The sequence below is a fragment of the Takifugu flavidus genome, chromosome 8 (assembly GCF_003711565.1).
Source record: "Takifugu flavidus isolate HTHZ2018 chromosome 8, ASM371156v2, whole genome shotgun sequence".
In the NCBI taxonomy this organism is placed as follows: Eukaryota; Metazoa; Chordata; class Actinopteri; order Tetraodontiformes; family Tetraodontidae; genus Takifugu; species Takifugu flavidus.
Window position 1 is genome coordinate 389,310 of NC_079527.1, and position 26,043 is coordinate 415,352.

The following is a 26,043-nucleotide window of genomic DNA, read 5'->3' on the forward strand; positions in this document are numbered from 1 at the left end:
ATCCTAGCCCCATTCCTCAGTCTTCACGGCTGTGCTGCAACAACCTCCTCACATCAGGGAGATAATTGTGTTATTAACATTAGGTAATCTGTCTCCGCCTGCTGTTAGATCATTATGTCTCTGGATGAGGACAGCTCTGGTCAGAAGATGCAGTTGGCCTACCGGCTCCAACAGGTCGCCGCACTGGTGGAGAACAAGGTCACTGACCTGTGATGACCTCTGACCCTAATATTCTGGGCCTCTGCTGATGAAGATTAGGACATATATTCAGCACAGCTGCCCCGAGGGAGTGAAATTACTGGACTATCATCGATGTCTTCCTGCTGCGTGTCTGCGTGTGTGTGTGTGTGTGTGTGTGTGTGTGTGGGTGACACTCAGGAGATTCCGGTTCTTTAGGGTCCTTCTCTTAACAGCACTAACAATAATCCCGACCGGGCCGACATCAGGAAACGACAATTGAAAGGGTTAGGGTTAGGGTTAGATCAGATCAGGGAGATGCGCCCCACCAGCTGCATTGCACTACGTTTCCCAGAAGACCTTGCTGTTTGGCAGGCTGTGGGGAGCGGGGGTTCTGGCCCTGCCGATCACTCGGTACTTTTAACTGCCTTTACTACTGAAACCAACACAGCTGTGCATGTCAGAGGCTTTAACGGGCTGTGCACGACGTCCCCCTGATTGCAGTAATTAGGAAGTTGTTCTAGAAACTCGGGGTCAGGGGGATTCCTCTCAAATTACCAGGATCCTTCCAGGTCAAGCCAGACGTTCTCGTCTTCCTTCCGAGTTCACATTACTGCAGGTTTAATGAGTAGCTGTGAAATCTTTTACTGAGCTTTTTGACTTATAACCAGTTTAAAATCCTTTTACCTGTGTTAATGTAATGATAAACAGGCAGTTTTGTGTAATTGTTTTAGAATTAACGTAAGATCCTAAAGAAAGAAATGCTGACTACTGAAGGTGAATCTCGACTCTTGATACTGGTGGCCTCCACGTGACATTCAAAAATCTGCCTTTCACACTTCTGAAGAACACATGAGAACACTCGGAAACATTCCTGTTGTTCTTGAAACTCCTGGCACAAACTCCAGAAACATTGAAACATGTAGTTGAACCTGCTGAAGAGGAAAGAAAAGTGTGTGTGTGTGTGTGTGTGTCTCCAGGTCCGTGTGTGCTTGCACTAACTTATATGTACATACTCTAAGTCCTATTTATACCTATTTATCCCAGCTGTGCCTTCTGTCTCGCAGCTAGGTGGCGCCGTCTGTCTGTTTGGACCAACTGTATATAAAGATGGATGGCGGAGCTCCTTGAGGGTGAAGCCACGCCCCCTTGGGAAGTGGCACCTCCATCTTTATAAACAGTTGTCATTGTAACAGCTTTACCGACTGTGTCTAAGTCAGTCGTAGGAAATAGGAATTACTCAAAGCAACAGGGACAAACTGAGTCATGTGACCCAGCTCCATGAATGACTGAATCCACGTCAACGTAACCTGATTCATTGTTGGCTACAGCAACAAAAACCCCTGCAGCTGTCAACTTATTCACCCTGTGTGTGTGTGTGTGTGTGTGTATGTGTGTGGGATCCTAGAATAAAGACAGAAAATACACAACTGATCATCAGCAAGTGTTGCTGGTGTTTATCGCACAACTCCGTGATGACACGTGGATGAAATAGACCCTCAGAGGTTTGACGCTGAAGGTCTGAACATGGAGACACTCCATAAGGTTTTTAGCACGAATCTCCAGCTGATATCACAATATATGATGGAGATTTGCACTGCACTGAATCGCACTGCAGATCACGGGTGGGTACCGGTCCACTGACGCGTCTGCGGCTGTACCGGAGGCAGCAGAGGTTATCACCGCCGGTGTGGAGAAACGGGCAGACTCAAGCGTAAACGTTGTGGTGGGAGCTGCCACCTCAGTGTGCTGATGCTTGCTTTGCTTGTCGCCATGGCAACGTTTTGATCTTGGGGGGTCATACGCAGGACAGCTGAGCTAGCGTGACTTCCTGAGCGCCACTTCCTGCATTCACGATGAGTGTTTGAGCTGAATCTGCTGCTGACCCTAAAGAGAAATGATGGTTTTGCCTGACCTCGCAGCTTCTGACCTTTTCCTCCTTCTATTTCTGCTGATTTTTGCCGTTTGAACTGAACGTCTCGCTGTTTTTTGTGTTTTGAGCCCGTGTGTGACCTGTAGTTGTAGTTCTCTGCATGCATGTGATGAGTTACCTGCTTCTTAAAGCATCCTTTTGAAACAAAGCCAATCTCGAAGCACAAATCTTGAACCTGTGACACCTGATCACTGTACAGTTTTCTAACCTTCTGAAGAAACAGCTCCTCTGTTTATGACCCAGACTTTTTTCTACAAGGGATATTGTTTAAAATCAAATATCAATGAGTTCAGATTGCTTTCCTATTGACTATGTACAGTTTGTTAACAGTGTGTAAATGTGTCTGTAAATACTAGTCAGATGATGATGATGATGAAGAAGACCCGTCAACTGCAATGGGAGTGTGTTTTTACTGTTAAAGCAGGAAGCCAAGCACAATTTTCATCATGTAAAATAAAATTATAATTTTAACAGTTTCCTGTCTGCAGATTGCTCTGTGGAGGGGGGGGGGGTATGTTGTTGGGGGGACATGTGGCCCCGGACAGCGCGGCCCAGGTCCGCCCCTGGTCCGGTATGGCCGGCTGACGCTCGGCGTCACTGCGCATGCGAGAATCGGGGTGTCCGGTGTCAAACTGCAGCTGTTGGGCGCTCGCGCACGGTACCACCAAGACAGCAAAGAAAACACACCCAGAATAACCCGACAGACCTCGTGCTGAGCCGGTACCAGGAGCTACAGCAGCGGTACTCTTCGCACCGGACCGGACTGATCTGCTGCCGGAGGTGGGCAGCTGTGGGACCGCCAGCCGTTATCGAACCGGACCAACCGCAAGGCCACTGGCTCCCGTCCACCTCACTGCACCGCAACGTCCCACTGAGTCGGGCCGAGTTCTGGGCTAGCGAAACCACCTCCGCCCGTTCTGGCTTCAGATTTGACCCCCGTCTCACAGTGATCCCATCCAACTAACGGCGCCTGGCGAACCAGCAGCTAGAGGAGCCCCAGCCCACAAGAACCACGTTGACCCGGTTTGGTTCGGGGACCGGGGGTCAGCATGTTAATAGGTAATCTGCACAGTAGCCGGGTTGAGGTTCTGGAGCTCAGGTTCGACTGGCGTCGGCTGTATTTCTGTCAGGGGCAGACATGCTAACATGCTAAGCTAGTGGTGAAGTCACGGCACCAGACTGATGTCCTCGCGCGCTTCAAACTGACGCACAAACCGATTCAAAGCAGAAAAAAACAGTTTAAGTGTGGAGGAGGCTCAGAAAAAACGATTTAAGTGTGGAGGAGGCTCAGAAAAAAACGATTTAAGTGTGGAGGAGGCTCAGAAAAAAACGATTTAAGTGTGGAGGAGGCTCAGGTGATGGTCTAAACCTGCTCCCAGCGCGGAATTCATGTCAATATCAACTTTATTCCTCGCTGCCGTATCCTAACAAAAAGTGTCGTTTTAATAATTACTGAAATCAAGACAAATTGGTGACGTTTCCTCAAAAGTACATTATAATCACAAGTGGTGTCTGCTGTCGCAGGGAACGGAAACACTGCCGCCACCGGCAAGAAACACCGGAAGCGATGCAAAAAACACCGGAAGCTCCGAACAGATGACAACAGGTGAGACAACACGCGTGCGCGCGCACACGCAGAGCCCAGGCTGTCAGTATCCACATCTGGGTATTAGTTAAATGATGGGAATATATATAAAGCAGAATTAGCCACACAAGGGTTGGAGTCTGGGTTCCTGGTGTCGGTGCCGCGTGGTTCTTGGGCCGTGATCTCATGTCCCGCTCAGCCTCGGGACCATGGCTGCAGCCTCAGCAACACAACTCAGGTTGGGTTGATTAGAAAGGGATTAAATAGTAAATGTTTGTAGCTATTTTGGGCTCTTGAATGAAGCTCCCGACAGGAAACTCAAACTGTTTTTTGTTGCAGGCACGATCAGGTTAAAGGTTGAAAGCATTAAGGGGGGGGGCTCCCTTTGACGTGCTTCTGCACCGGGCCAATGTTGCCCCACGTTAGTGTTCCCTGCTAAGCTAGCAGGTCTTCTGCTGACAGAAATAGGTTCAGTGCTCAGCCTGGAGAACTCAGCACCAGAAATAGAACCAGAGAATGAATCATGATACCACAACACATGCACACACACACGTGCACACACACACGTGACTTCAACTTAAATGTTTTATTATATAGCAGCTAGAAGAAGATGTGAGTTTGGAGGACACCTTTGAAATACAGATTAAAGTGTTAATCATTGTAGGCAAATTTCTCGGTGTCAGTTAAAAGCCCTTCCACAGGTGAATCAGTCAGGTGAAGCTTCCTGGGCTAAAGTTCCCTTTTCTTCTGTTTTCAGGACTGATGAACTTTGCAACCCTCAGAACTTAAATGTAAAGATTACCCCTCTGACCATGGAGCAGCCTGCCAATGGCCCAGGGACTATTTTGTCATCTGAAGATGCGCCACAAAGCACAGAAGAGCCGCACGAAGCCCCTAAAGCATCCCAGCAGACAGGCGCCGTGCCGTTACCCAGGGAAACCCCCTCCCTGCCACCACAGAGCACCCTTCAGAGCCATTCTCCTCCTCCCCTGAGCATCCCAAAGACTCCCTCGCCCTTTCTAGATGTCATAAATATCCCTCTTCTAGCTCCTGAAAGTACCCTCCAGACCGCTGCGCTACCCTCTCTAAACGTGGCGACTTCTCTTAAGATTTTGAGCCGCTCACTGTCCGACGCAGGCCGCCATCCCGTCCTCTGTCCCAGCCACCCGCTCCTAGTTCCCCAGAATTCCTCCACCGTGCCTCACAGGACTCCAAATACCTCTCTGAGTCTTCCTGAAGACCACCCGGTCGCCTTTAAATCACCTCCGAGCACATTGCACAGTGTTTCCCAGAATGCACCTGAAATCCCTCCAGCTTGTGCTCCGCCTTTTGCTCCCAGCCCGCCGCTAAGCCCCTCCCACCCCGAGCCCTTCCTGCTGAACTCGGTCACCTTCACCTCCAGCGTCTCGTCCCACCTGCTCTCTCCCGTCTGCTCCACGTCTTCCTCTGGGCCCCGTCCGCTGGACTCTTTGGGCCCTCCTGTTCCCACGATGCCCTCCGTCGCCCCTCAGCTGATCACGCCGCCCCAGATGCTCAGCCCACCCCCTCCTGAGTTAACCCCGCCTCCAGCCCAGCAGCTGGGATCTGACGATGAAGAACAGGAAGACCCCACCGACTACTGCAAAGGTGAGAGGAGCAGCCTCAAATTCAAGGCAAAGGTCCCACGCTGGCGCCAGCGTTGGCGTCCAGGAATGGGACGAGACAGGAAGTTCCTCCAGCACGCCGCGCTCTCCCGTACAGTTTGTGCCCTTTGTGTTGCAGGTGGTTACTACCCGGTGATGATCGGTGACCTGTTTAACGGGAGGTACCATGTTGTGAGAAAACTGGGCTGGGGACATTTCTCTACTGTGTGGCTCTGCTGGGACCTGCAGTAAGACACACACACACATGTGCACGGATTGATTCTGTCCCACTTCCTAAATCTGTGTCCGTTTCAGGAAAAAGCGTTTTGTGGCGTTGAAGGTGGTGAAGAGCGCTCCCCATTACACGGAGACGGCTCTGGATGAGATCAAACTTCTCCGATGTGTGAGTGACTCTTACATTTATGCGTGTGCATGTGCAGCAAAGCCATAACCTCCACGTGCGTGTCCAGGTGAGGGACAGCGACCCCTCTGACCCCTACAGAGAAACCATCGTCCAGCTGATCGATGACTTCAAGATCTCTGGAGTTAATGGAGTCCGTATCCTTTACCACTTGTGCGTGTGTGTGTGTGTGTGAGCGTGCGCGCCCCTCACTGTGCTTTCCTCAGCACCTCCCAGATGTCTGCATGGTTATGGAGGTTTTGGGACATCAGCTGTTGAAATGGATCATCAAGTCAAACTACATGGGCCTCCCTCTGGTGTGTGTGAAGGCCATCATCAAACAGGTGACACACACACTCGCGCAGGAGAATCTCGTAGGCGTTTCCGTGGTTACCGTGGCAGGGAAACATCAGGCTCCGCAGTCGGTGGCTGCTGGTGACTCCCACATCTTAATTTAGATGGTAACGGGACACTTTTGACCGGGTCGTATTGAGGCTGGAGGACCGATTGAGCCACTGGTTCTGAGTGACCTCAGACAGGCCCGGGATGACCCCCGCTGAGCTGTGCGCTGGCTGTGTTTGCAGGTCCTGCAGGGTCTCGACTACCTTCACACCAAATGTAAAATCATCCACACCGACATCAAACCAGAGAACATCTTACTGGAGGTGGAGGAGGTGTACATCAGGAGGCTGGCAGCCGAGGCCACCGTCTGGCAGAGAGCTGGAGCCCCGCCCCCCTCCGGCTCATCAGGTAAGGACCCATGTGTGTCCTGGACTCCAGGGGACGTGTGGACAGTTTACCGTTTGTTCTTGGGAGCTGTGGTTTCTGTTCTGTGGAGACAGACGGGCGCTCCTGTCTGTCTGCTTCCCCAGCTGTCGTCTGGCCATTTCTCTGCCTGTCTTCCTCTTTGTTTCCCATTTCTGATATTCTCTTCCTGTCTGTCTCTCTTTGCGTCTCTCTCTAGTTAGCATGGCTCCCAGGGATCTGCAGGTGAGTGTCCAGGTGTGTGTTGTGTTCTCCAACATTTCTAGAACGTGTCTCTTTAACTGGGGGGGGGGGGGCACCAAGGTCCCAGAGTCTCCCAGGTTAAATACAACTGCAGCCTTGGGATGTCAGAACATTTCTGGGAGTTTTACCGTAGTTTGTCCGGCTAGGTTCTCATTCGTCCAGGTCGTAGTTATCCAGAGTGAGACCTCTGCGTCTGTTCTCCAGAAGGCTTCTTCAGTTCTTCTCAAGAACACAGAGTCCACACAGACGTCTAACTTTGCATAACTGTAGTTTGGCTGGTCGGCCTGCTGTGTGTGTGTGTGTGTGCGTACGTGTGTGTGTGTACGTTCCTTAGTGTGTAGAAACCTGACTGGGTGTCTGTCTGTCTGTGGGTCGGTCACAGGTTGGTAAACTGTCCAAAAACAAGAAGAAGAAGCTGAAGAGGAAAGCGAAGCGTCAGCAGAGGCTGTTGGAGGAGAGACTGGTGGACATACAGGTACCTGTCCTGTCCAGCCTAAGCCGAGGCTTGGACCACGGTTAGGGTTAGTCAGGGTTAGTTAGTGTTACATTAGCCTTCAGGGGAGCTCCTTCCTCCTAAAGAAATGCCTCCGTGCTTGTCTGTCCTTCAGAAAATGGAGGAGGACGTCGCGCCGGCTGACGGCACAGACAGTAACGGTGAGATTCCTCAACATTAGTTTCTACGCTAACAAGATGCTAAAACAGGAAACTCTGCTCCTCTCGGTCGGCAGCTGTGAACGGAAACGCTTCCTGTCCTCCAGCCAATAGCAAGGCCAGCTCAGAGTCCACCTGCTCCTGGTCAGACGACAGGTGCAACGGCCACGCCCCCGGACGCTTCTCCAGCCCCGCCTCCGGGTTATCGGGCTTCTCCAGCTCCGTGATGTCGGCGACATCCGAGTCGGCCCTTTCCACTCAGTCGGGATGCTCGAGCGGGCGAGACGGTAAGAGCTGGGAGGTGGACGAGGAGGATGAAGCTCCGTCTGAACCTCGCTCCCCTTCCCTTTCAGCCTTCAGCGCCTCAGAGTTCATCCTCAGCCCGCTGGATCCCGGCAACGCCCACAAACTGAAAGTGAAGATCGCCGACCTGGGGAACGCCTGCTGGGTGGTGAGACGCCGTCCTCCCCCCTCCCTCGCTCTTCCTCTGTGGTGTCGGTGTGAAGAAGCGACCCATTCCAGGCCCTCTCTGTCTGCTTCTCTCCCCAGTACAAACACTTCACCGAGGACATCCAGACCAGGCAGTACAGAGCTCTGGAGGTTCTGATCGGAGCAGAGTACGGCCCTCCCGCAGACATCTGGAGCACTGCGTGCATGGTACACACACACACACACACATTAATAACAAGCACAGCAACACCCCCAGAGTGTGACATGCCCACTGCTTTTGTCTTGAGGCGTTTGAGTTGGCGACGGGAGATTACCTGTTTGAGCCTCACTCGGGTGAAGACTACACCAGAGATGAAGGTACCGCTGCGCCTTGTGTCTCCATAGCTCTGACCGTGACGACGATGACAATCCCTTTGTGTTTGTTTGTGCTCAGACCACATCGCTCACATCATGGAGCTGCTGGGGTCCGTTCCTCTGCCCTTCGCTCTGTCTGGCAGGTACTCCAGAGAGTACTTCAACAGGAGAGGTAACGTCTGGAGCCTCAGCTGTGGCCACGCCTCTTCGCTCTCAGCCCCTTTGGCTGGATTCTCTAATTCCAAACCCCTTTCAGGTGATCTGCGGCACATTTCCAACCTGAAGCCGTGGGGTCTGTTCGAGGTGCTGTTGGAGAAGTATGAGTGGCCCCTGGATCAGGCTGCGGAGTTCAGTGACTTCCTGCTGACCATGTTGGAGCTGCAGCCTGACCGCCGAGCGACAGCAGCACAGTGTCTGCAACACGCGTGGCTGAACACATAGACGGGACTGTGAGTTCTAACCTCCCGACTCTCCGATGGTGCTGATCATTTAAGAAAGTTGTGTCTGAACGCGAGGCCTCCCAGCGACGCGTCGCTCCTCTTGAAAATGGAGGTCAAGACAGAGTTGTGAAAGGCGGCGTTCTGGCCCTCCTGTCCACGCTTCTCATTGTGTTTCCCTTCATCTCAAATAAAAGGTTGAATCTGACCCCCTCCGGTTTCAGGAGGCATCACAATACACTGAAATAGAAACGTGGACTCAATAAAAAAGATCTGTTGAGACAAAGGAGACGCAGCGACTGAAAAGCTCCCGTGACAGGATGTGACATCAGCATGGTTGCTCCTGTGACAGGATGTGATATCATCAGCATGGTTTGGGCCCACATGCCGGTGGTGTCCCCTCCTCCAGCCTCAGACCTCCCAGTTAACAGCTGATTTTTTATTTTATTTGAATTTCAACGTTTGTCTTCCGTGGTTTGTGTCTTTGAGACAACCCATAGTGACCCCGGGGGGGGGGTGACTGTGGACCAGCAGGGACGTGTTGGTTCACCAGTAAAGTCTCACCTGTTTCTATCACCAGAATAAACAGTGCCTTACAATGACTCCGTCCCCTCCCGTCCATGCCCCGCCCCTCTTTTTTTTACCTGTGTGATTGTTTCTTCTTCAGCTGATGTTTCCTGTAACCCTTTGACACGAAGTCCTGATTAAACCCTTCCAGTCCCGCTGGTGTCCCTCATCACTGGGGTGTTTCTGTCTGGCTCATCACAACCCACTAACTTATCAAATGCCTTCCAGAACCACCTGAGGGGGGAACAGAGACGCTCCGGTCGAGTCCAGTCGCGCTACAGTGCCACACGTCACCTTTTAATTTAAGAAGCACAGCATGACTGCAGCAGTCTCTTAAACAGTTCACAATCAGCCTCTGTCCTCGTCTTCACTTCCTCTTCCGGACCACTGTCCAGCCGTCTTCGTCCTGAGGAGGAGGAGGAGGGGGGGCAGGATCCGTCCTGCTGGCTGAGGGACCAGACGCTTCACATTCCATTGTCTAACACAAACACAAGAGATCAATGAAAGGAGTCTGACTTAATCAATACTGCCCTACTGGTCATGTGACCACCTCTCCCCTAACTAGTATACATGGTTGTAGGAGGGGTTTTGACCAGTTAGTGGATCTATGGTGCCCCCCAGTGGCCACTGCCGCTAACTGCACAGTAAGAAGTGTGAGTAGGCCAACATGTTGATGTGTCGAGAAACTACAAACATCATCACGTGATGTGACACACCTGCGTCTCGGCGTCGCTCTCGTCGTCCGACTCTGTGGGCGGAGCTGTGACCTTTGCTCTCTGACCCGTCCTCTGTGACAGAGACTCAATACTGTGTTTGAGCTGCTGTAGCGCCCCCTGTTGCCACTGGCCGAACATCTGCAGCAGACTGCCAGACACCTGCACACACAGGGTCAACGTGGGACGTCACACAGGGTCAACGTGGGACGTCACACAGGCTTCAGCGCCGTGCCTCTGTGTCTCCGAGGACATACCTGAGGTAAACTCCCATCATCCACCAGTGTGTCAAACTCCTGATGCATCAGCAGGGAGATGAAGTCCTCCACCTCGTACTGCTGCAGGTCATCTGATCTCACACACACACACGGTTATTTCCGGGGTATTTAATCATTAATTCCGACTGTCTGACCTCCAGTCAGCCCAAATGTTGGAACATGTTCCTCACCATTGTCTAGAAAGTACTGCTGGACCACGTCCACCATCCAGTCAGCCTTCTGGTGGCCATAAACGCCACCAAAGCCGTTGTCCACGGCGATCTGAGGACGAGAACTAAATTAGACCAAGAGATGAGAGACGTGTCTGTCTGGGATAAAAGGCTCTGGGAACCACAGTCGCAACCAGTATCCACAAACGGAGGAAACTGGGAACAGTGGTCAAGCTGGCAGGGAAACAACCCATCGATCTGTTTATGAGCAGCTAGTTTAAAACATAACAGCTACGTTAACTTTGGAACTGGCTGTAACTTTCAGGTCAGCAGCTTCTGGACCCCGATGCCACAGGTCTCGGCTGTGAACCACCGTTAACAGCAGTTTACCTTCGATCCTGGCTGCTAGCTTTAGCCTCTTAGTCAAGTCATCAGAACCGCACCGGCCAGGTCTTTGACCGCATTTCAGCGGTCCTCTCCTCCACACCTGTCCGTCAGGTGCACCGGTAGCTTACCTGCAGCACGGGCCAGCCGTGCAGGGCCGCGCGGACTCCGTCCTTAAAGAGCTCATGTGAAGCCGAGGAGCGCGCCATGCTGGAGGGTACCCAGCAGACCGAAGCAAGAGAAGGCAGAGAGAGTCGATCGATGGATCCGCCGATGGAGTCGATCGAGAGAGGGATTGATGATGGATGGATGTGGGATGGATGAGGGATGGATGGATGAATGATGGATGGATGGATGAATGAATGATGGCTCCATATTCATATCCTCTTCCCACCTTCCACATTGTGATCGATGTTCTTTGGTCCTTTGATGTTGGTCAAAATGCAGCTGTGAGTCTGCAGCAGCAACATCGACACATTTTTAAACTGAATTTTGATGAAGGACGTTTGATCTTCAGGAGACTGGTAAATCTGCAGAGTTGGGTAACGTTAAGGTTGTGTTTGTTCCGTCAGGAGGGCTCTGCAGGTTCTGTAGGTTCTGGTTCTGCGGGTCAGGACGGTGACGCCAGCACCCTGATGTTTGTTCCCTCCTGGTCTGGAATATTGATGCCGGAGCTGGAAGGGAGAGACGAATAAATGAAGGTGCTTCAAAGGGCTGCTGGAGCTGCAGCAGCTGGCAGGGCTTCAGAACCATCCAGAACCATCAACAGCTCCTCCCTGGTGGCAGCATCTTCATGGGGGAACCATGTTGAGGGTTCCGTCCTCCACCGGTGGGGTGTTCTCCTTCTAAATGGGAGGTTGTGTTTCCTGAAGAAACCAGGCGATGCAGACGGTTGTGATAAAAGCTTTATTGAACAGGTCGAAGATCAAAGCATAGACATGAGGACGCTCACGATCAATTAGTCATCAATAACACACAACACACACATCATACAGATGTTGCTCCTCCCACCATTAAACATAAGAAACATCTCAACATCTGTAAGGAAGAAAGAAACCACCAAAACACCACAAAACTAGTTTACAGATGAAAGACACCTCATCAGTCGTTCCACCAGAACCTGTTAGAGCAGAGTGTGTGTGTGTGTGAGAGAGTGTGAGTGTGTGTGTGAGTGTGTGAGAGAGTGAGTGTGTGTGTGTGTGTGGGGGGGGGGTGTGAGTGTGTGAGAGAGAGTGTGAGTGTATGAGAGAGTGAGTGAGTGTGTGTGTGAGAGTGAGTGTGTGCGTGTGTGAGAGAGTGAGTGAGTGTGTGTGAGAGAGAGTGTGTGTGAGAGAGAGTGTGTGTGAGAGAGAGAGAGAGTGTGAGTGTGTGTGTTCATGTACTCACATATTCAAATCCACATTCTACCAGTAAGGTGAGGCCATGTTGGCTGGTCCTCTGGACTTCAAAGGACTGTTTGAGGGTTAAGACCTGATTTTAAGGTCAAGGAACTGGGTCAGGGTCTGGGTCGGGGTCAGAGTCTGGGTCAGGATGTTAAATGGGATGTCAGGCTCAGGAGCTGAGGAATGCAATATGTCTATGAAAGTCCTCACAAAGATAGTACAAGCATGAGTGTGTGTGTATCTTCAGGTTGATGATGTTCTCAGGACCTTTGCAGCTGCCTGTGATGACAGAGCAGAAAGCCTGATCAGCCAATCAGCAGAGGTTATTGATCAGCAGAGAGCCTGATCAGCCAATCAGCAGCGGTTATTGATCAGCGGGTGCTGGGGTCACGTCATGAGTTCAGACACCACCCACTAAGTGACCCTCACCACTGCCAGGACTAAAGTTAAACAGCTGATTCCTGCCTCCCCTGGTCAGAGGGATCAGGTGACAGGAAGACGGGCAACGGCGACGCCCCGTCAATAGCACCTGTATTAGTGTTGCTGTTGCTAAGTTACTGTGGTGGCCATGTTACCGGTTAACTACCTGTTACCAGTTAACTACCTGCTATCAGTTAAATACCTGCCCTTGTTATGACCATAACACTAATGGGTGAGTCAAAGATTGATTGTTTTTTTTTATCACAGGAGGGTGTTTAACATCCTCTCACACTCACGTGTTCAGTCTCAGGGTTAAGTGCACTCTCACGTGCGCTAACCCTGTCTCTGGTGGAAGGGATTCCTGTTTACACTGAACAACGTAAGAAAGAAGAAACTTCAGCTGGGAGCTGCTCTCAGGTTGGGTTTTTCTCTGCGCAGGGAATAGAACCATTAACCTGCAGCATTAGTGCCTTGCTCTGGAGCACACAGTGTCTCAACTGCTGCGATGAATCTTTAACAAGCAGCTGAAATATTCAGAAGCTCCACCAGAAATATCTGCAAAGCTTCCATGCGTCAGGAAGCATCATGGTCTAAATGGTCTGACTCCGCCCCCAGGTGTGAGAACCAGGATACCCCAGTGCATTCTGGGAAGTGTCCCAACCTTCACTAGACCCCGAAATGCCAGCTGATTCCTGAAATCTGGGCGCTTTCAGGTCTGGATGCTGTAGCGGAGGCTTCCACCTGAACACTACCCAGAACAACAGTCCTAAGAAGTGATGGAGACACACAGGCTGGAAGGAGAGTGTGGGTACCTGTGACCAGGGAACGTCCTGCAGGGTCACTGGGACCAGGGACGTCCTGCAGGGTCACTGGGACCTGTCGGGCTCGATCTTCACCTCTCCGTTCTGTTTCTCGTTTGACAGCTGTGCCTGGACAACAGCCTGAAACGAAGACAGACAGCAACATCGACAAGGTAACATTAACAGTGGGCAGGAGGAGACCCGTCCCACCAGGAGGAGACCCGTTCCACCGGGAGGAGATCCCTCCCACCAGGCCCGTCCCACCAGGAGGAGACCCGTCCCACTGTGAGGAGACACGTCCCACAGGGAGGAGACCCCTCCCACCAGGAGGAGACCCGTCCCACCAGGCCCCTCCCACCAGGCCCGTCCCACCGGGAGGAGACATGTCCCACCTTGAAGCTTCTCTTTCTCTTCTGGACGTTCTGCTCAGGTTGGAAGAGGATGACATAGACCTTTGGCATGTAGAGCATCCCCAGTGAGACAAAAGCGCTGAGAGACATGGAAACAGTCAGAGTTGCTGTCTGGATGAACATCTGTGGACACAGAAGGACAGAATGTGAGCAGGGCTCCCCTGGTCCCAGTGTCCAGGCATAAGACTAGTGAAGAGTTCCAACTGAGGTCCATCTGAGCAGCTGGGGTAAAGTTCTGGAACTGAACAGGGTACCGACCCATTAGAAGATCACGTCAGTCATGTGATCACACATCAGCACCAACAGGGAGCTCAACCTAGGAAGAGCAGTAATGGAGCCGCTGTTCCTGTCCCGTGTCCCCTGGCGGACGCCTCCCCCCCAGCATCATTAATGCAAGAATAAAAAGACTCTTCTTATTTCTACACACTGCAGCTGCAGCGTCCATGTGTCCTGCAGGCGGGGTCGCACTCCTCCCTTCTCTGTACTTACAACCCCCCGACGCTCTAACTTTGGCCTGAACAATTATATCCCATAATTACGTCTGGTGCTGCTTTGTAATCTCTATAATCCAACTGTTCCACTTTGTCTGTCAGCTGCATTAAAGTCTCCACGTTCCTCCCGTCAACACACAACAAAGCACCAACACTGAAAGCTGTTTTGGTTTGGACAGTTGGGGCTGCTTTCATCTGTCCATCCGTCCATCCGTCCGTCTGACAGTATCTACCAGGACGGTTTCAGCCTGTCTACTCTGGTTCCTGTCCTCCTGACAGAGGTCCTCACCTTCTCGGAGGACTGGGCCGTGCCAAAGAAGATGGGCACGAAGGCCAGCCAGATGATGCAGGTGGTGTACATGGTGAACCCGATGGGCTTGGCTTCGTTAAACGTCTCTGGAACGCCGCGGCTCTTCACGGCGTACACCGTACATGTCACCTAGCAACACACCGACACGCCACGCTTATTTCCTGTTATCGTTCACAAGAGCGGGAGTTGACGTGGCTGAAGGTCGCTGTGTTACCATGAGCACGATGCTGTAGCTGAGGCAGCAGATGATGGACAGGTCGGACATGTCGCACTTCAGGATGCCCCGGGCCAGGTTGGGCTGGGGAGGACGCAGTTCCTCGTAATCGATGATGGTGTGAGGAGGGACCACAGCAAACCACACGAACACGCCGAGGACCTGAAGCACACAAACACCAGCCGAAGGTCAAAAAAAGCCCCTTCAGGGGGGCAGGAAGTGGGAGCAGGCCACCAGGCTCACCTGCACAGAGATCAGCACGAAGGTGATGATGAGCTGGGAGGTGGGGCTGATGAACTTGGGCGGGGTCACCGACCTCTTGCCCTGCTCGAAGATGCGGTAGATGCGGTTGGTCTTGGTCAACATGGCGGAGTAGGTGATGGCCATGCCGAGACCCAGCAGAAGTCGTCGGAAGGCACAAACCACCACGCCCGGTTCTGCGATCATCAGGAAGGTGATCAGGTAGATTTTGAAGATACCTGAGGGGATGGGAGGGGGGGGTTAGAAGCAGAAACCCCATACAGACACTCACCAGTTGGTTACTGACCGGTCAGGAGAACATAGCTGAGCTCCCTCCCCGAAGCCCTGACGATGGGCGTGTCGTTGAAGCGGATGAAGGTGATCACCACCGCGCTGGTTGCTAGGATACCAAGCATGGCCAGGGAGGCAGGCACGAGGGCCCAGGGGGAGTTCCATTCCAGTTTAATGATGGGGGTTGGGAGGCAGGTGGTCCTGTTGGGGGCGGGACGCATGTCTGATGGACAGGTCTCGCAGGTAAACTCATCATACTGGTACTGATAACCGTCGCAGAGCTGCAGACAGGACAGGACGGGACACAACGCGACAGAGAGTCACTGGGAGGAGCCCATAACCTGGTGGATGAGGTCAGAAAGGTCAGCGACTGTACCTCACAGTGCCAACAACACGGGACACCTTTCACCATCTTCTTCCTCTCTCCAGGGTTACAGGGGAGGCTGCAGATGGAGGCTGGAACTGACTTATCTCCTCCGGACCACTGCATCTCCTCCAGCTGACAGGCAGACAGACAGGCAGGCAGACAGGCAGGCAGACAGGTGACGTCGGGGCAGACACACATGAATTCCCTCTTTCATCTCCTTACATTCAGCCTGAGGTTGTTGGTCCATTGGCCAATGAGGTGGTAGCCAGGGTTGCTGTGGTTGGTCATCTGGAACTGGAAGATGTCGTAGCGACCGGGAGCGTCCCCGTTCTCGTTGAACAACACGCTGGTGCCTGCGCTTCCTGGAAAACACAAAAGAAAGGTAGAAGGAATGGCCTGGACCAAAGCCTGAGGCCACGGCCCCTTTCCAATGACGCATTAGCCAAATAACGAGGACTCAGATCTGTCAACAACCATGTTTCTGCATGAAGGGTGCTGTATAAAGCTTGACCTTTGACCTGAGGCAGGCCACAGGTCGGTGGACTAGGCTGTTCCTGGGACACAAACATGGAGAGGAACGAGCAGCCAGCACGTTTCCGTGACAACCAGCCAGGCCCCAGGGCCACACGGCTGCTCCACCGTCCTCGAGTGGACGGATCACAACCCACCTGCAGATCAACTAGTTCCTCAACTCTGGCCATCATCAACTCCCACACAAGGCTGCCCTGAGGTGGGTTTTTGTTGGGCTTTTCAGAACCTTCAGAGTGATTCCAGCATCTGTTCACATTAATTATTAAAATGCACGCACACACACACACACAAACGCACGCAAACACGCGCACACGCACGCACGCACACACACACACACACACACACACACGTATGCACGCACACACACACACACGCAACCTTGAACATGTAAAGTGCATTAAGTTATTTTTAACTTGAATAAAGAAGAAGCTGTTGCTCAGAGCAGAACCTGAACCGCCCAGAACCTACAGGGAATGCTGCACCTGTTCGGTGGTGCAGAGCACCATCAGAGTTTAAAGGAACCAGAACAAACAGAGTCAAAAGGATCCAGAACACTATCAGAGTCTAAAGGATCCAGAACAAACAGAGTCTAAAGGATCCAGAACACCATCAGAGTCTAAAGGATCCAGAACACCATCAGGGTCTAAAGCAGGGGTGGGGAACCTTTTTCATATCGAGGGCCATTTCAATTTTTATAAAGTCCTCCGAGGGCCATACTATTATGAACACATAGGGATGCAAAAAAAAAAGTCTATAACCACTGTGTTACTAAGTCTCATGATTGCTGCATTTGAGTTTGAATTATTTATTTAGCACACATGCATATAAAATCACCAAAAAAAATAGAATAAAATGACAAACAAGTAAAATATGTTTTCATGGTCATACAAAACAATAAAAAGAGGTGCAGAGTTGAGGCAAGAGACCCGTAAGGGCCTGTTCGAGGCCTCTACTTACAAAAACTGCAATACAACAAGATAATCAAGAAAATAAATGTAGAAAGAAAGATAAAGACAATAATAATAACAACTAGAAAGCACTCGGAGAGCGCAGACCTCCGCCAAGCGCAACAATTCCTGGCATATTGTGATTTCCACCATAAATATTAGTCCCACATATACTTTGACTACATATTTAGATTCCTTGACCATAAAAACATACCGTTATCCACTGGAATCATAACAATATGTCTTAGTTCAATAGTTATTCACGAAAAAAAATTCACGCTTTGAAACAATTTTACTTTGTCCGGCGCGAGCACCTCAGTGGCGGCTACGAGGCACGTTCACGAACTCTCCTTCGGTGTGAGGTTTCAGCTTCGTGGCTATTAATTCACTCATCACAAAACTAGCACGCGTAATATTCTCTCTGTCGGTACATGGTCGTGTGAAAGCAGCTTGTTGAGCCTCCAAACTCCGGCGAAGAGCGTTAATTTTATCCAAACTCATCTGTCCTTTCAACTCGTCGAGTTTAGCGTGTTTCGCTATGCATTTTTCGTCCGTGTCAATCAGTCCAGCCCACTACGTAGATCACATGCTGTGTTCACTGACCCTGAACTTGACTCGGACATAACATAACCGTCTGTTTTATCTCAGAAAACGGGAAAATATTTCCTCTTGTTACGAAAGAAATTTCAGGATACGAAAGGCAAAAATACGCTACCGCTGCTACTCGCAGCTCGCGGAGTTTAGCGAACGGTCCCACTGTATAAGTGGACATATAAAATATAAAAATCTTATTGCGTTGCGGGCCGGTAGAAATGGTCTCGTAGGCCGTATACGGCCCGGAGGCCGGGGGTTCCCCACCCCTGGTCTAAAGGATCCAGAACACCACCAGAGTCTAAAGGAACCAGAACAAACAGAGTCTAAAGGATCCAGAACAGAGTCTAAAGGATCCAGAACACCAACAGAGTCTAAAGGATCCAGAACACCAACAGAGTCTAAAGGATGTAGAACAAACAGAGTCTAAAGGATCCAGAAGAGTCTAAAGGATCTAGAACAAACAGAGTCTAACAGAACAGAGTCTAAAGTATCCAATTTTCTAGAACAAACAGATTCTAAAGGATCCAGAACAGAGTCTAAAGGATCCAGAACAAACAGAGTCTAAAGGATCCAGAACAAAAGGATCCAGAACAAATAGAGCTTAAAGGATCCAGAACAGAGTCTAAAGGATCCAGAACGAGCAGAGTCTAAAGGATCCAGAACAAACAGGGTCTAAAGGATCCACAACAAGCAGAGTCTAAAGGATCCAAAACAAACAGAGTCTAAAGGATCCAGAAAAACAGAGTATAAAGGATCCAGAGCAAACAGAGTCTAACAGAACAGAGTCTAAAGGATCCAGAACAGAGTCTAAAGGGTCCAGAACAAACAGAGTCTAAAGGATCCAGAACATAGTCTAAAGGATCCAGAACAAGCAGAGTCTAAAGGATCCAGAACAAACAGAGTCTAAAGGATCCAGAAAAACAGAGTATAAAGGATCCAGAGCAAACAGAGTCTAACGGATCCAGAACAGAGTCTAAAGGATCCAGAACAGAGTCTAAAGGATCCAGAACAGAGTCTAAAGGATCCAGAACAAGCAGAGTCTAAAGGATCCAGAACAAATAGAGTCTAATGGATCCAGAACATAGTCTAAAGGATCCAGAACAAGCAGAGTCTACTGTAAAGGATCCAGAACAAGCAGAGTCTAAAGGATCCAGAACAAACAGGGTCTAAAGGATCCAGAACAAAGAGAGTCTAAAGGATCCAGAACAAACGGAGTCTAAAGGATCCAGAACAAAGAGAGTCTAAAGGATCCAGAACAAACGGAGTCTAAAGGATCCAGAACAAACAGAGTCTAAAGGATCCAGAACAAACAGAACCTCGGGGAAGCAGCTTGGCTGATCTTATCTTTAATGAGTTTTGAATGTTAGTCAATAAGTTTGTTTAGAACTTGTTTTTTCTGCTCTATTTCAGGAAGATCTGAACCTGGAGTGAAAGATCTCCTCTCCCACACCAACAACCTTCTAGTCAAACACTTAAGCCTTCAGAGCTTGTGGGGGGTTCTTCCCCCCTGAAGGAATCCTGCCTCTTTCAGCTGCTGCTGCTTCTCATCTTTATGAAAGATTGATTTGAAGTCTTCCAGGATGAAGCTGCTACTGTCCCAGCAGCCTCCAGGAGGGAGGAGGGCTGCACCCTGGACCTCAGCCTCACCGCCACCCAACCCCACGTGCATGTGTTTGAACTGTGAGAGGAGCCTGCTGGCCTGGGGAGAACATGAAGCTCCTGGTCCTCAGGGGACTCACAGACCAGCGAGGCAGCAGAGGACCAGGGGCTTCACATTCCTGGTCCTCAGGGGACTCACAGACCAGCGAGGCGGCAGAGGACCAGGGGCTTCACATTCCTGGTCCTCAGGGGACTCACAGGCTAGCGAGGCGGCAGAGGGACAACGGTGTAAAAGAAGCCGTGGGGCAATGTTCCCTCTAATTTTTCATGTGTCTGAGCAGACACACAAGCTCCCTGAGCACACTGAGGACCACTGTGAGCAACATCAGATGGGTACGCTGTGGCCACACACCAGTATCACGCTTGTTCAAAACCTTGGATCATAGCAAGTTACATGGCTTATTAAAAGAATCAAATGACAGCAGCACATAAAATGAAAAAGACAAAAATCTTGTTGTTCATGAGATGTGTACTATGTTATATGTGAGAGTCCTGCTTTAACCATAGGAAGAGTCACTCAGTTTCACCGCTTGTTCTTCTATTTGCACATACTCCGACAGCCATTCCATCTTAAAAGAACCGCATTTCTTTTTTACTTTGGCTTGATGAGTGGATGTGTCTCTGTCCGTTCGTTTCGCCATGATAAGGGATTAGAATTTGCGTCTCTTAACTCCGCTGCACTGTTGTTAGCTAGCTAACGTGCACGGCGAGTAAAGGCAGGGCACATACGCAAACACTGTCAATGCTATAATTGGCTGCGTAGCGTAACTGTATCGTATTATTGGCTGGACACCTGTCGCTCATTGAGTTACGTTGCAAAATGGTGCAAAAAACAATATTACTGGTCTAATTAACTAGATCATATCAGTTCTAAAATTAGATATGAATTAATACGTTTCTGTTGAATTTTATTTTGTGCGCTGCATAGATTTTCTTGTGCGCTGAGTATGTACAAGCAGTGCGCAATTGCGCAAGCGCGCAGCTTAGAGGGAACATTGCCGTGGCGGTAAAGACAGTGGTGAATCACGGTTCTTCTCACCGTTGAAGTTGACGGCTCTGATGTACTGCAGGAACAGGCGTCCCTCCACGGGGTCCATGTTGCTGCACACCCCCGCACTGCCGGGACACAGGTCCTGGTGCATGCTGTGCAGAGCGTAGGCCACCGCATAGACGGCGTCGATCACAAACTGGACCTTCCCCTCCTGCTCGTAGTGCGAGTCCCGGCCAATCCGTTCCTCACCTGCGTGCATGGACGTTGGTTTATCCTGAACCATAAACCCTTACCCCCCCCTTCATGGTGGGCCTACCGGTGCACTTCTTCTTATCAGGGTCCAGTTTGATCCCAGGTCGCGTCAATTTACACCTGAAGTCGTCCTCCCAAAATTCGTTGAACCAGATATTCCTGCGGTTGTTCTCCAGAGAACGAGATGTAAAGTACTGATCAAAGCCTGTACCACACACACACACACACACACACACACACACACACACACACACTCGTCAGCCTTTCTCCATGGTGCATTGTTTCCATGGTTTCTACTCTCTCACCATCTATGCAGGCCCGTTTAGGCAGGATGGTGACGGCGCCCTCAGCGACGTCCTCCAGCTCTGTGATGGGGGAACTCTTGGCTCCCCAGCTGTCTGAACCCACGAACAGGAAGTGGCCTGTCAGGTTGGCACGTTGTGCTGCCTCCAGGACTCTCCTACAGGAAGGACAGAAGTCATATGACCATCCGGTCCTTAAAGAGGAGCCGAGGCCGTTTGCAGTTTTACTTTATGTCGTCCTCGTTGGCGAAGATGATCACGCCTCTGGCGTTACTGGTCTCCATCAACCGCGTGACAATCTTGTCAAACTCTCCAGCTGTTGGTTCACGTGGGATCTTCACAGACTGAGCAATGCACACGCCGCCTGTCAGAGGGCGAGGGAGGCAGAAACAGAGAGAGAGAGAGAGAGAGAGAGGGAACATCTCACTAAAATGTCTTCTGGTCCAGGTTCCTTTAGGACAGGCTATGATCGGTGCTCCGGGTCCTAGTGGTGTTCTAACAAAAGTGTGTTTATGATGACAGATTGGGATTATTTTGAGCATCAAACCAGATCTCTAAAAGCTGATAGAGCAGCTCTGACTCTGAGGGACGCTCTTGAAATACCAGCCTCTCTGGAGATCTGCATGAAGGCCTCCACTCCGCTCTCCCCATAGTTCCCCTCAGAGGCCAGTGTGGACACGTAGTTCCAGCCCAGAGCTTTGACGATGTCCAGCATGGTCTGAGCCTGGTACGAGTCCGGAGGAACCACCCGCGAGAAGAAGTCATATCGGTTGTTGTCGCTGAGCTCTGGAGCCGTCGACGCGTAGCTCACCTGAGGAATCTGGGACCAACAGACGAGAGGCATCACTGTGGTGAACAGGTCATGAGCAACACTTGAGGAAGCTGGTTCAGCACAGGTGCTTCACACAGCGCAATTATTCACAGGCTGACTCCTGTCAAAGGTCAATTAGACGACCCACATTTACACATCGATGACTGGATTTAATGGTGGATTTACGGGACCCATACGACCATCACCTTCACCATCACCCTTATCACCCTTAACATCACGTTCACCATCACCATCACCACCATCACCCTTAACATCACGTTCACCTTCACAATCACCTTAACCATCACCACCATCACCCTTAACATCACCTTCACCATCACCACGATCACCCTTAACATCACGTTCACCTTCACCTTCACCTTCACCATCACCACCATCACCCTTAACATCAACTTCACCTTCACCGTCACCGTCACACTCACCATCACCACGATCACCCTTAACATCACCTTCACCTTCACCATCACCACCATCACCCTTAACATCAACTTCACCTTCACCGTCACCGTCACACTCACCATCACCATCACCACGATCACCCTTAACATCAACTTCACCGTCACCGTCACACTCACCATCCCCTTCACCATCACCACCATCACTCTTAACATGACGTTCAACTTCACCATCACCATCACCTTCACCATCACGTTCATCTTCACCTTCACCATCACCGTCACACTCACCATCACACCATCACCCTTAACATCACGTTCAACATCACCTTCACGTTCATCCTCACCTTCACCATCACCCTTAACATCCACCATCACCTTCATCATCACATTCACCATCATTTTCACCTTCACCATCATCTTCACCTTAACCATCACACTCACATCATCTTCACCTTAATCATCACCTTCATCATCATCTTCACCATCATCTTCACCATCACCTTCACCTACAACATGTATGTCATTGATTTCTGTCTCAAGGCTCAAAAACTGATGATTGAAGAAAAGATCTCAGATATTCGTTGACCCAAAACTGTTTCTAATCTGGGACAAGGCTCTTTCCCCAATTAACTGGTGAAAGAATTTGACCCAAAATGTGAACAAAATCATACATATTACCCCCAACACACACACACACACACACACACACACACACACACACACACACACACACACACACACACACACACATCAGTAGATTAAAATTGTGTAACAACATGAGCTGAATGTGTGTCAAATGCTTCCATAACCTGAATAATAATCACATTAATGTGTGTGAGAGAGTGAGCGAGTGTGTGTAGATTAATGAAGGACTCCACATTAACGAGCTCCTAATAGCAGACCTGGTTATGACAGTCATCATCACCACAGTGACGCTCCAGTGAAGCCAGACAACCATGACCATGAGGTTGATGTTCCAGCTTCACCCCCTCTCACCTCTGAGCTGGAGGTGAGCAGAACCACCACATCACAAGTCCTGGTTATCCTGTAGTATCTCTGTCACAAACACACACACACACACACACACACACACACACACACACACACACACACACACACACACAGACACACACTCGTTTTTCGGTTGTTTCTTTACAACCTAAATGAATGCAGAAACAAGCCATTTTCCCATGAAGCATCTGTGTTTCTGCTGTTTGTTTTAAAATAACAAAACTGAGTCAAAATAATCTAATAATCTTCACATGCACACACACACGCACAATCACTCTCTCTCACGCACGCACACACGCATGAGTGTGAGTCATTAAAAGCTTTCATTAGAGACGTCCAGTCTTCCATTAATCCACCAACCAGACTGCTTCACCCACCCGCCTGTCTGTTCACCTGTGTCTCTGCGCAGTAGCTGATTGTATTCACCTGTGTTCCTGTTCACCTGTCTGCCTCTCGTCTTCCTGTAACTGTCAGCTCTTACATTCTTATGGGGACACGAGTGACTGGGGACAGCCGTGTCTCAGAGTTCAGACAGACACACATTCTGCCTGAGTGGTTGGTGGAGTGTTCAGGAAATTAAACCTCATTAAAAGCTGCTTCATAATCAGGGGGGATGAAACAAAAGACTATTTCAGAACGAGCATCGTTATTCAGGCGCAACGCTGACTCAATCCGTTATGCTACATGATGGAGAACCACGCAGTAAAGGTTTAATGACCTTTAGTGTCCAAACAAAGGAAAAGACAATAAAGATCTTCTTCAACTCAACTATACTGCTAACAATGATGCACGCAGACAACCCACCAACCAACCCACCCACCCACCCATCAACCTACCAACCAACCCACCCACCTACCAACCAACCCATCAATCTACCAACGCACCCACCCACCTACCAAACAACCAACCCATCAACCCACCAACCAACCAACCCATCAATCTACCAATGCATCCACCCATCTAAAAACCAACCCACCCACCAACCAACCAACCCACCCACCCACCCAACTACCAACCAACCATCTACCCACCAACCAAGCAACCCATCAATCTACCAACGCACCCACCCACCTCCCAAACAACCCACCCATCAACCAACCCATCAACCTACCAACCAACCAACCAACCAACCCACCCATCAATCCACAAACCAACCCACCCACCCACCTACCAACCAACCACCCACCCACCTACCCACCCATCAACCAACCCATCGACCCATCAACCTACCCACCAACCCACCAACCCACCCACCAACCAACCAACCCACCTACCAACCTACCCACCCATCAACCAACCAACCAACCCACTCACCTACAAACCAACCCACCCATCAACCAACCAACCCACCCACCCATTCATCAACCAACCAACCCACCCACCCACCCACCCACCTACCAACCCACCCACCTACCAACCCACCCTTTCTTTCAACCCCCTGAAGAACATTCATCTCTCTCTCTATTTACTGTTGATTTTGAAAAACCCTTAAAAGTGTTGTGTCATCAGCATAGAGGTGGCAGGAGGTGTCTGCCAGTGGTGCTACACCAACAGGGGACGTGGGGCCTGCTAGAGGACTAGCGGGAATCTGAGACACACCTGCGGACACAGACAGCTTCTGCTGCTGTCCGTCGCTCACATCATTTACCTCGAACAGTCTCAGGATGTTGGCCACCATGATGGACACGGAACTCGCCGACGCTCCGATCACTCCCACAACCCTCTCGGGTTTGCGTATGATGGGCGGGTCTCCGTTGGAGCAGCGGATATCAGACGTGTCTTTCTGGATCAGGGCCTGAACAAAGGTTAGCGACTGCTCCAGGGCGTAGGTGTCCCTGGAGCAGGTGTCCAGGATGCGGGCCCCCAGCGTGATGTTTGGCAGCAGCTCAGAGTCACTGTTGATCTGATCCAGAGCGTACAACATGGCTTCCATTCGGTGGATCCCCTTCTCCTTCTTCAGCTCCCCACAGGGCAGGCCGTGCGGGCCGCGGGCGTGGATGGGGAACAGCCCCCCCAAAGTGATGTCACCAGCTATCTTTATGGAATGAGGGTGGAAGTGCTGATGAGAGCTGCTCACCTGCAAAACCTCTCCACCAATAAGGAGCAAAAGCCAGAGGAGAAGGCGGGGCTGAGGTGGCATGTGTCCAATCAGCACCGGGACAGAAAGATGTTGGGAGCAGATGGGGGGGTGGGCGTGGCCTGATGACATCATACCGAGCAGAAGGTGCTCATGCTATTGCTGACACCTACAAAACACAATCAATCAATCAACCAATCAATCAATCAACCAGCCAGTCAGTCAGTCAGCAACAGGAGCCTTGACTCCTGACATAAATGACTTTAATCATCTTTTGGGAGGAGAATTACAATTTACATATTACACATTAATTACACATTATTTTCAACATTGTTTTCGACTTCTCATTTCCAACTTCATTTAATCTGCTCGTTAAAATTTTACAAACACACTTGTGACCAGTTTTGCAAACCCATTTAAAGCTCCTCCGTAAATGATTAGCATATACAATTATTCATCTTAATAAATAGCATCAAACGAACCGCTCACTTATTTCTGGAAGAGTGAGACGTCATCATTCTTAAACAGTTTAACTTTCTCCTAACCCCCGTCATCAGTTGTCGGCGCCAGAATCAAACGCGTCAATAACAATAACTCGTTGTTTGAGGTAGTTAGTGGCAGCTGAGGCTGGTTGGACTCTTGGTCCACACCGAGACCAGGACATACCGGAGCAGGGACCCGTCTCCTCCCGGGCTGCTGCTGCTGTCTCCCGTCGCTGCTCTGTTCCGCCAGTTCCCTCGCATGTGTCTGCTTCAGTTTCTCATCCGAAGCACCACCAGGACCATCTCTCGCACGCACGAACAAACCACGTGCTCG

At 50.5% G+C, this 26,043-nt stretch overlaps 4 protein-coding genes across 9 annotated transcripts in view; 2 read left to right on the top strand and 2 right to left on the bottom strand.

The window, feature by feature from the left end:
• plxnb3 (plexin B3) overlaps window positions 1-2,586 on the top strand; it is a 56,533-nt gene extending 53,947 nt beyond the window's left edge. For both annotated transcript variants that reach the window (XM_057041315.1, XM_057041316.1), the window contains one exon: window positions 109-2,586. In XM_057041315.1, the coding sequence (XP_056897295.1) occupies window positions 109-213 (105 nt within the window). In that variant the 3' untranslated portion in view covers window positions 214-2,586. The remainder of the gene's footprint in view (window positions 1-108) is intronic.
• Window positions 2,587-2,681: 95 nt separating this feature from the next.
• On the top strand, window positions 2,682-9,353 carry srpk3 (SRSF protein kinase 3). 5 transcript variants are annotated; one of them, XM_057041340.1, is made up of 17 exons: window positions 2,686-3,169; window positions 3,635-3,716; window positions 4,453-5,321; window positions 5,457-5,565; window positions 5,633-5,720; window positions 5,788-5,875; window positions 5,955-6,061; window positions 6,302-6,467; window positions 6,682-6,719; window positions 7,108-7,200; window positions 7,334-7,379; window positions 7,454-7,663; window positions 7,730-7,827; window positions 7,926-8,033; window positions 8,114-8,183; window positions 8,260-8,352; window positions 8,437-9,353. In XM_057041340.1, the coding sequence occupies exons 1-17, from the start codon at window positions 3,160-3,162 to the stop codon at window positions 8,619-8,621; spliced, it is 2,460 nt and encodes an 819-aa protein (XP_056897320.1). In that variant the 5' UTR covers window positions 2,686-3,159; the 3' UTR covers window positions 8,622-9,353. The 5 variants fall into 5 exon arrangements, with proteins under 5 accessions (XP_056897318.1, XP_056897321.1, XP_056897319.1 ...); XM_057041343.1 differs by having other exon boundaries at window positions 2,687-3,169; window positions 6,682-6,707; XM_057041338.1 differs by having other exon boundaries at window positions 2,682-3,169; window positions 8,260-9,353.
• Window positions 9,354-9,454: 101 nt separating this feature from the next.
• On the bottom strand, window positions 9,455-10,994 carry tsr2 (TSR2 ribosome maturation factor). Its single transcript, XM_057041378.1, has 5 exons — window positions 10,840-10,994; window positions 10,346-10,436; window positions 10,155-10,246; window positions 9,901-10,059; window positions 9,455-9,662 (listed from the first exon to the last, which is right to left on the bottom strand). Exons 1-5 carry the CDS (start codon window positions 10,915-10,917, stop codon window positions 9,552-9,554), a joined length of 531 nt encoding a protein of 176 aa, XP_056897358.1. The 5' UTR covers window positions 10,918-10,994; the 3' UTR covers window positions 9,455-9,551.
• A 601-nt stretch (window positions 10,995-11,595) lies between these two features.
• grm6a (glutamate receptor, metabotropic 6a) lies at window positions 11,596-26,032 on the bottom strand. The gene is made up of 16 exons (XM_057041337.1): window positions 25,894-26,032; window positions 24,799-25,396; window positions 21,513-21,729; window positions 21,138-21,273; window positions 20,913-21,067; window positions 20,672-20,812; window positions 20,404-20,604; window positions 15,856-15,995; window positions 15,643-15,765; window positions 15,283-15,547; window positions 14,979-15,214; window positions 14,736-14,897; window positions 14,501-14,650; window positions 13,703-13,843; window positions 13,323-13,451; window positions 11,596-12,369 (listed from the first exon to the last, which is right to left on the bottom strand). Exons 2-15 carry the CDS (start codon window positions 25,360-25,362, stop codon window positions 13,377-13,379), a joined length of 2,706 nt encoding a protein of 901 aa, XP_056897317.1. The 5' UTR covers window positions 25,363-25,396; window positions 25,894-26,032; the 3' UTR covers window positions 11,596-12,369; window positions 13,323-13,376.
• Window positions 26,033-26,043: the final 11 nt, after the last annotated feature.